This window comes from Onychostruthus taczanowskii, unplaced genomic scaffold (genome assembly GCF_017590055.1).
Source record: "Onychostruthus taczanowskii isolate IOZ18803 unplaced genomic scaffold, ASM1759005v1 scaffold24, whole genome shotgun sequence".
NCBI classification, from domain to species: domain Eukaryota; kingdom Metazoa; phylum Chordata; class Aves; order Passeriformes; family Passeridae; genus Onychostruthus; species Onychostruthus taczanowskii.
Window position 1 is genome coordinate 748,984 of NW_024499684.1, and position 9,979 is coordinate 758,962.

General features: G+C 52.2%; 1 protein-coding gene across 1 annotated transcript; it reads right to left on the reverse strand.

The window, feature by feature from the left end:
- Positions 1–209: 209 nt before the first annotated feature.
- On the reverse strand, positions 210–9,273 carry GPR149 (G protein-coupled receptor 149). The gene is made up of 4 exons (XM_041405952.1): positions 8,332–9,273; positions 7,322–7,511; positions 6,340–6,704; positions 210–886 (listed from the first exon to the last, which is right to left on the reverse strand). Exons 1-4 carry the CDS (start codon positions 9,271–9,273, stop codon positions 332–334), a joined length of 2,052 nt encoding a protein of 683 aa, XP_041261886.1. The 3' UTR covers positions 210–331.
- Between the last annotated feature and the right edge of the window lie 706 nt (positions 9,274–9,979).

A 9,979-nucleotide genomic window follows, 5' to 3' on the forward strand; every position in this document is an offset into this window, starting at 1 on the left:
TGAATCAAAACTGCTGTAACCTCCCACATGTGCAGCTGCCCTCTGCTTTCCGCAGGTTCCTGCAGACACGCCACCCAGTGCCAACAAACACCAAAGCTGGGGTTTAAGATTTTATTTAGGATTCCCTTTAGACACACATGTGCCTCAAATAAATAGGTATATAAATAAATAACTTAAAATCCACTATGGAAAGCTGTAAAGCACTTGAGCATTTGTTATCCCCTTGATACAGCATTAACAGAATTGTTTCAACAGTGCACCTAAACAAAATTTGCACGACAGCACGAAACCCAGCGTGTTTGCTGCGCCTGTCGGAGGTGCGCAGGGTTTTTCAGCCGTGGCCCTGCTGCTCCCGCTCTCGGTACGCTCTGTTCAGCAGCTGTATGTCCTCCTGGTGGCCGGCCGGCGCCGGGCGCTGCCGGCTGCTGCGCCGGTGAGCCTCCACGGTGTCCGGGATGGAGATGCTGAAGTCGCTGCCGGACGGGACGAGCAGGGAGTAGGATGCGCTCTCGCCCAGCTCGCAGCACACGAACCTGTTCTCCTTGCGGGAGTAGCGCAGGGAGGGCGAGCGTGCGGAGGAGGACTGGCTGATGTTGCTGACGATGGACACGGTGTCCAGCGCCTCCTCGGTGTCGCAGATCTCCAGCACCTCCAGGTGAATCTTCACGCTGGTGTCGGCCCACGCGTCCCGAGCCTGCCCGGGGCTGGGCTCGTGCCCGACGCTTTTGGAGCGGTACACCTCGATTTTCTTGGCCGCGGGGGTTATCCTGTGGCCCTCGGAGCTCACCTCGTAGGTGGACAAGGAGAGCGTTTTGCCGGTGGGGGCCTGCAGGGACACGGTGCCCTGGACGGCGCACAGAGGCACGGCCAGGGCCCCGGCGGAGCGCTGCGGAACGAGAGCGTTAGTGCCGCCCCAAAGCCGCCCCTGCTCCGCGCTGAGCCCCTGCTGCCTGCCCCTGCGGAACCCTGCACGCCTTGGCTGTGGCTCACAGCAGCGAGAAGCTCTCTGTGCCATTATACACTGCGGTGTACGGAGTGCCTGTCACTCGCTATGGAATCTACAGAATATGAAAACTGCGGTTTAAATAAAAGCTGATTCCTGCAGTGCAAGGTTATGTCCGGGTTAATCAAACTCTTTGATTTGCCAGACTGAATATGAGGCACCCGGAGGGAGAATGAGCAATCTCCACTCTCTGGAATGAGCACTCCGGGTCTGGAGAAGGAGACATCTCCCAGTCACCTTCTGAAAGTGCCTTATTAAGTTGTTTGTCCTAGAGCCAGTTCTTATAAGCCCTAGAAAAACACTTAATACACCCAAGGATAGCTCAGCTACACTTTGGGGGCATAAAATAAGCAGGATGGCTTCTGCTGTGGTGTTAGAAACAAAAAAGGGTTAATAAAGGCAAAATAACAAACAGAAAAACTCGAGCCAGGTACAGAGGTCTGCCCCTGGTAGAAACACTTCACACAAAAGCCCCTCTTCTCTTTTGTTCTGTTCTTTTCTACTTGATTGATCAGGTGGGACTTTTTGGCTTCTATCCAATTAGGTGTTCTCTGGTGTTTGGTGAAGTCCCTGAGGCCCTATGAGGTGGCTTTCCACCTAACAGTTGAGAGAAGCTTCTGGGCTTCTTTCCTTTTTTGGGGGACAAAGGTTAGTTTTTGCCACTCTGTCATTGGGGGGCGCATTCCTACAGTGCCTCTTTCTGAAAGTCTTCTCAAGTTTTCTCCTGAGAAATTAGTATTTATTGTTAGAGTGACAAAGATCCATCAAGCCTCCTATGTCACTGCCCAGTCAGTAACCGGGGAGACACTGAATGCTGTCATTATCCACTTGAACAGTTCCACTGGAAATGTTCAATTCCAGACACCTTTACCTGTTTCTAAAGTACAGAAGCCATTTGTCAATGCCAACCACAATGCTGTGCTCTGGGGAGCACTGTGGATATAAGTGCTGGGAGTAAACCCATGGTTATGGGGCCCAAGGGAGGGATAAATGCATTTATCCTGGGTTTATGTACAGCCAAGTAGCACTAATTATTACTGGAATTACTTTCAGTATAAATTATTATGAATGACAACAGAAAGACCTTTATCTTGTCCTTAATACCATTATTAAATACCCATTTTTGCTCCTCATGACACATCCATGCAGTAAATAGGAATCCACCAGCAAACCAGACTCTACTGGTGCATTCTGTGAAGTATTTTGCCTCCCTCTCCCACGGTTCCCTGCAGTTCAGTCTTTGCCTTCAGCTCCTGGCCCTTCCCTCACCAAGTTCCACTGTTTGTGGAGAGGATTCCCCATGTCAGGGCATCCCCCCATGCCTCCCACAATGCCTGGAGAATGTTCTGGCTGTTGGAGTCTGGGACAGGGATTTCACTGGAGAATGCCATGGACCAGCACAGGCATTTTTTAAAAGCAAAGACCAAAAAAATCCCAGTGAACTAAATCACAAATGTCCTTGTTCCTTATGGAATGCTGATGCGTTCTGAGCAGAGAAATCTCCGCGGCATCGATCGAGCAAATCCCCTCATTATTTAATTACACATCCACCTTGCAGAGCTCACAGAAGGCAGCAAGCAGCGGTGGCTGCCACGAGGCAAAAGCTCCCCCAGCAGCCCTGTGGGTCAGGAGCAGGTTCCCTGTCCTGAGCAGGCTCTGGGCTGGATTCACCGGGGAGGATATTGCCCACAGGGAAGGTTTGGGTGCATCTGAGCCCACAGCAGCTGGAACAGGCTCTGACAGACAGATTTCCCTTTGGGAATGGTCAGAGCAGCAGCTGGGGCTGAGTGTGACACTGCACGCCATCCCAGCTGGTTCTGCAGGGTCTGGTGACAGACTCAAGCACGAGGCCTTTGTGGACTCTCCCTCCCAAGTGCCGTGTCCCTGGCCCTGGAGCAGGAGCCAGGTGTGCCAGCAGTGTCCCAGTGAAGCACGGGTGCCCTGGGCTCTGCTGCTCCCTGGCACAGGGCTCCGGGCAGCACCAAGAGCACACACAGCTTGTGCCGTGTGCCTGTTGCTCCACTGGGCCATGCTGCCTTCCCAAACAGAAAAGCAGCAATCTCAAACAGCTCTGAGCAGTTTGCATTCCTATTTACTTTGGTCAAACACAGCCTGAGATGAAAAGGTCTATTTTTGGAATGCTTCCAGTAAGGATCCTGGCTATTTCTTTCCAGAGACAATGATTTTTCTGTTTGTTTTAAAATAGAGGCTTAGTCTTCTACTTCCCTAAGAGTGCAAATTAGCTGCAGTGAAATTAATTACTGCAATGATTTGCCTTTTCTGAGGCTGACTGCAGTAAATGCAGAGCCAAGGGGGTATGACAGGAAGAGACAAGCTCACCTCAGATGGCCTGAGCCCGGTGCTTGCCATTGAACTGCCCGCTGCAGGCAGACCTGGATTGTATCTGTCACTACCAGGAGATGCAGCAGAGCAGCCAAGGTGAGGACACCTTGGAGGGAAGGGCTGTAGGAGCTCTCTCCAGCCTTGCCCTCCTGGCTGATGTCCCCACTGTCACCGCTCTCTGCAGTGCAGAGCCAGCCAGTGGCAGTGGGACTGCAGCAGGGAGCAGCCAGCACCACACAGAGCACATGCTCTGAGAACATGAAGGTGAGATGATACATTGATTTTCCAGCCACAGGAACCTCTTTGGAAACCAGGAACAAGTTCCAGCCAGGAAGAGCCCCTTTGGGAAGAGCTCAGCCCATCAGCAGGGGGGATGTGGTGCAGATTCCCACCAGCCAGTGGGAAGCAATGAGAACCTTCAAGGCCATTCCTAACTCGGCTTCTGTGCTGTGCCTGCTGTTGGAGGGAATGCTCACACCCTTCCTGCAGCCAGTGAGAGAGAGGCTGTGTGTTTCTCATGTTGAATACTCCTGCCTGCGCTGGCTCCTCCTCAGCGAGGTCACTTGCACAGCCTCCCCCTCTCTTTCCTTGCAGGGCACATAAATAGATCCTGTACACTCTCTTCAAAGAGCTTCCTTGAGGCAACCCACAGATGAGGTAGAGAAAAATAATCAGCAAGCCTGGAACAAACTGCCAGCCTGGGAGATTTCTGTTGCCTGAGGGCACTGAAGCATAGACAAAATAAGACATGACATATTTACACTCAATCTCTTTAGGAAGGGAGATACACGGGTATTTTATGAGACCTTAAAGGTATTTTTCAAAAATGGAGCCAAAGGAGTTAGCAATGACAAGTACAATTTCCTCTCTCTATTACAGCCATCCTATCATATATTCAATAAACCCTGCTGCCTCATTCTCTCATGCCACTTTTATTCCAGAGAAAACACTTTGATGGAGCAACTCTTTACTCACAGAACAGACCATGAAGAGACAACCAGCTCCACAGTCACTACTGTCACCCCAAGGAAGGGCCACTCTCCAAGCCCACAGCTTCCAGAGGGAGCCAAAGGCATCCTGGGTCCTGTCTGGCACCTGCCCTTCAAACAGCTCCATCAAACTCACTGATCCCACATCCATGGGGATGGCTGATCCCCCTCCTGCTGTCAGTTCTTACAGCTTCTCCTCTTGATGAGAAAATCAGCAGCACTCCAACAAGAACCCCTGTATTTATGGACTCTCAGAAGAGCCCCTGCATTTCCTGCAGAATGATGTGGCCAATCAATGCCAGGGGGAATCTCCTTCTTTACCACACGTAGGAAATGCAGAGTGATGAGAACAGAGTGACTCTTCTTAGACTTTGGGACTTCCAGGCAGGATGAATAAAGGAGATGGTTTTCAGCTTGTTAATGTGTGGCCCAAACTGATCTTTCATCCAGCGTAAACCTGAGCAATGCATTAATGTTATTTTTACGAAGCTTGCAGGGGTTTCACGCTCTGCCCTTTCCCAGCTGCAAAGCAAATGTCAGCTGTGAAGCTCTGGCAGCTCCTGCTGAATGTCAGAGCCAGCAGAGCTGTGGCTGCAAAGCCTGGGGCTTTCACCCCACAGGGGCTTCAGTGCCTGGCAGTGGGTTATACCTGGGAAGGTGTCAGGAGCGGATGAGCTGTGATTCTTTGTAATGCAAGAAGGGAAGAGTATGTCCAAAAGTGCCATACAAGGCCCAGGGCACATAAAACAGCCCCAGGCAGTCACTGCCAGCTGCTCACAAAGAGCTGCTCACACCTGCTGCAGTCCCAAGGCTGCAGCTGAACTGGCACCACGGGACATGGGGAAAGGAATTTTTTTTTTTTAAGCATCATCTGGAAACTCCTGCAAGGAGAGGCACAGTTATGGACCTGATACAGTGATTTTATTGACCAAGCTGTACGTGGCACATGAGGCCTTGGCAAGAACCGATAGATTAAAACCAGGCTGAGTCACCACTGCCTTTTGCCCCCAAATGCAGGAATTCATCTCTGCACACTGCAACAGAGTGAGCATTGGTTTTTATGAAAGGGATGATCAGTCACCTTTGAATTTTCAGCCAAATTCCTACTGTGACTCGGATGATAAACTTGTGTTTATCAGATGGAGAGAGATGCCCGTATTTGAACACAAAATACACCTTATCCATCTCCTGTGCATGTGCAGAGGCCGAGCACGAGCTGATCTGGCTCTGAAGTCACCCTGCTTGGATTAGCTGACTTCCAGAGAGCCCTTCCCACATGAAGCCTTCCAGAGTTCCTGTCTCACAGACTTGACATGGGCTCTTACCCCACTCCCACCTGCTGTAATGCCCAACAGCCACTGAATTCCACAGTGGAATTCTCTGGAAAATGTCATCTTTTGGAGAGAAACTTCCTATTCATTAAGATAAAGTAACATAATTCATACTTACTTCTCACCATACACAAATCATGCAGGTGCACACAAAATAAGAAAACCCCACGATTAAGAAGACAAGTGAGAAATTATTGCAGGATCAACACCTGCAAATAGACCTGTGGTGACTAAACATTATCCAATGCCATGTATGAGTTTTACTAAAAAAAATGGGTGTCACCCTGATTTTATAAGACTTTGTTAAGCTTTCTGATGTTTGTATTCTTTCAACAAACTTTCTCACACACAGCTCTGTAAATAACCTATGTTTTGCATTCTTTCATAAAAGTAAAAAAAATTAATAAACCCTTAGTCTGTCCAGTGGCATTGGAGAGGTGGCACTGTCACCCTCCAATCCACTGTCACCTTCAGAAAACTATAAATGTTAAAGTCAAAAAATAAAGTTCTTCTTCTTCTTCTTTTTGTTCCCCTCAAGAACAGCAGTGTCTGTGTCATCATTTCGTGTCTTATCACAACAAATGGGACCAATAGAAGTATCGCTGTCAGTAAAAACCATTCCTACTTCACAAGGAAACTCTTATTGCCAGAAAAGAATAACCTCCCCCTTTACCTGCCGAGGGTTCCTCTCGGATTTGCTCCGGCACCACTCCCAGTCCGAGAGCTGGGGCGCGGGGCTCTCCTCGTGGCACAGCCTCCACTCTGGTCCCTCTGGGAAGGCCGGGGGGGCAGCGCTGGTGCCCTGCTGGCCCTGGCAGGGCCCTGGCCCAGCGGGAGGGGTGCCCTGGGAGCCGTGTGCCAGCGCCCTGGCCCCGCCGTCAGTGCCGGTGCCAGGCTCCCTGCAGCCACGGCTCGCCAGGCTGGGGTAGGACGAGGGCTTGCCATCGCTGCTGGGCTGGGGAGGGCTCTCCAGGGAGATCCTGTAGATGCCGCAGCCTTGCTGGAAGGACAGGTTGAACTCAAAACCGCTGCGCTTGGCTAAGCAGGAAGGAAAGAAACCGTGTTAGGAGTTGGGACCAAAAAGAAAAGTGAGATTATAAACACAACGCAAATGACATGCTAAAACGCGGAATAAATTATCCAGCTCCTGCTGGAAACAGGCAATTGTCCCTCCATTAAAAAAAATGAATTGTTGAGAAGAAAGGCTTGTGAGAAGGAACTGCCTTCTAGATGAACTGCAGCCGTTCTCTCTGGGAAAGTGGCTGGAAGGGCAGCAGGGGCAGCACAAGCCATTCTGCACCTGGGTAATGTGTTTAAAGTGAGTGAAAGCCATGCACTGAGGATGGCTTTTCTCTAAGATTCGGGAGTTCTTTCTCCCTGAACAAGCAGGGAATGTCAGGAATTCGTCTACTGATGGTAGAGGATTTTCACTCCAGAGAATGGGAAACAACTCCCACATCCTCAGAAATATTTAGCCCTTAACATTTGCAGTTGAGACCAGATGATCCCTGTGATCCTCTTCCACCTGGCCCACTGTTCCTCCAGCTGTTTTTACACAAAGCCCAAGGAAAAACAGGGCTCTAGAAGATGCCAAGAAGGTTTCCAGGGAAGGTCTGGCAACCTCTCTCACACCAAGGCAACCCTTCCACACTTACTTTTGGCCCCTTGTGAAGGGGCATAGGAGTTCCTCCTGCAATTGATGACGCAGCCGCAGGGCAGGTGGAGCCAGTGCTGTGACAGGACAAAGAGCGGGGTCACTGCGGCAGCCAGCGCGCTCAGCAGGAAGCTCAGTGTCTCAAAAGAAAGGCTCTGCAGCCCAGTGAAGTACTGGACAGCCATCTGTATCTGAAAGGCAGAGCATTTTGAAATTTAAATCACTTTGGGCACATGAGATGCTTCCAGGAACAAGGAGAACATCTCTCTATGGATATGACACCACTGTAAGACACAGATTGTCATTAGTGTTTGCCTCCACTTCTGGCTCCAACAGACAGCGGAGGAAACACGCTGACTGCCCTTCTCTCGTGCCAAAGCCCTCACTGAAGCTAAATGTAGATGCAGAGCATCCCTGAACAGCTCCCAGTGCCAGCCAGTCCCGTGTGGCAGCGAGGAGCCCCAGCCTCACACCCCCAGGGCAGGGGTAAGTGCCCCAGAGCCGTGTTCCCTGTTCCCACAGATCCCTTTCTCAGGTTCCTGTTTCCAAACACACACACGTGCCCACGGCAGCGCTCCCTCCTGCCCCAGCACTTCAGGGTTTACAAAGGTGCAACCAAACTGCATTTTTCTACCAAACTCCTATTTTTTTAGCCCAAAGGATGTCTCAGAGGACAGGACAGAGGGGCTCTTAGCTCAATTCCCAGCCCCAGAATGCTGAACAAACCCTGTCCCACAGCTGGCAGGGACCTTACTGCCCCCGGTGTTCATGTGCCATGAATGATGTGATGGGAGAGTGTCAGAGCGATGAACCAGGCTCTGCCAAACCCACTGGGCAGAGTTAAACTCATGCAGTGACACAGACCTGCTGGAGAGGACTTGTGCTGGCACAACTACACTACGAGGAACAACTGCAATGGCCACTGTTCATCAGTTTCAATCCATGGCCCACAGGTGACGTCCCACTGAAATGTAAGTGAGCATTGGAAAGCGAAGCCATCTGAGAATTTACCATCATTGGCAGCCAGAGAAGGACTTTGGTGAGTGCCAGGATCAGCGAGAATCGTTTCTGGGCAAAGCCCACCGTGAAGCTCCTGCTCTGCGTGCCGCTCTCAGCCACACCCTGCCCAAAAACTGCCTCCGAGTTTTGGAGAGGCTCCCGGGTTTTGTCCCCGGGGTCCAGCAGTGGCATTGGAGGGGCAGCAGCACCGCAGCCCCACGGTGTCCCGGGGGAGATGCAGCCTCCAGAGCCCTGCAGGTGCTCGGTGTGCAGCAGCTGGGGCTCACCTGAGCACAGCAGCTGCAGGGTGAGGGGAACAGCCAGCACTGCCACGAGGGAGAAGCACAGCGAGTACACGACCAGCACAAACAGGATGGAGGAACTGGCACAGTCGGCAAAGCAGCCCCAGGACGTGGGGATGTACCTGCCCCAGCCACAGAGAGGCAAAATGCACGTCAGCAGGCTGGCAGTCCAGATGGTGAGGATGGCCCATACCACACTCACACGGCGCTTGGAGGAGCTGCAGCTCAGTGTCCCGGTCGTGTTGAGGGTGTAGAAGTTGTAAGAAACTATAAGAGACCCTTTCAGGTTGCTAGAAATGCCCTGGAATAAATACATAAACGCTGAGGTGGTGCAGAGAGGCTGGGGGAGGGCTTCGCTCGACCACTGCATGAGCATGAAAATAATCACTGGCACGATGCTGATCAGATCATCCGCTGCCAAAGAGGTCACAATCATCGAAACCGTGGTTTTGTTCTGCAGTTTCAGCAGGGAAACTAGTGAATAAATGCTGCCCAGAAGGGCTGGGAGTGCAATGGCAAAAGTCAAGCAGAACAGAAAGACATTCCAAGTTCTCTGCTCATTGGGTTTGTCCATAATGCCGTGATTCTCAGTCAAGAAGCTCGTCCCATTGAGTGACAAATTACCAGGAGTTACCGACATTGTCCTGGGCATTTTTCCTTTGTCTTCTCACTGATTCTGCAAGTTTTCACCAGCTGAAACCAGAATTGTCAGCTCCACATCACAAGTTTCTTTGTTTTCCTAGACTCCCTTCAGTGGCATCTGATGAAGGAATATCCAGGCGGCAGCACCCCTAATGACCAGAACACATGCTCTCAAAAAGCCAGGCAACGATGAAGTAGCAAAGGTGCTGAAAAAAAAAAAAAAAATGGAATTCCTCAGAATGGTTCCCGTGCCGTCAGGCGGTGAATTCGGGCTGCTCGGGTGTCCCCATGCCGGTCCCCGTGCACTGCCTCCCTGGCGAGCTGGCTGCAGGCGGGCAGAGCACGGCCGCGCCCGGCTGCGGCAGCTCGGGCAGCCCCGGGAGAGGCGGCCGGAGGCAGCCCGGCTGCACCGGCAGCGGCCGTGCCCGCAGGACGGCAGCGGGCGGCCGGGATGCTGCCGGCCCGGGCAGGGTCCCCGCAAGCCCCACCTCCGTGCGAGCGCCGCCGGCTGATGTCAGCCCCGGCTGCCACTCCCGGTGTGCCGGGCGGCTCGGGGCTCGCACCCGCTGCGGTGCTGCTGCTCGGGGCTCACAGCCTGGCTGCGGTGCTGCTGCTCGGGGCTCGCAGCCTGGCTGCAGTGCTGCTGCTCCCTGCTCGGGGCTCACAGCCTGGCTGCAGTGCTGCTGCTCGGGGCTCACACCGGCTGCAGTGCTGCT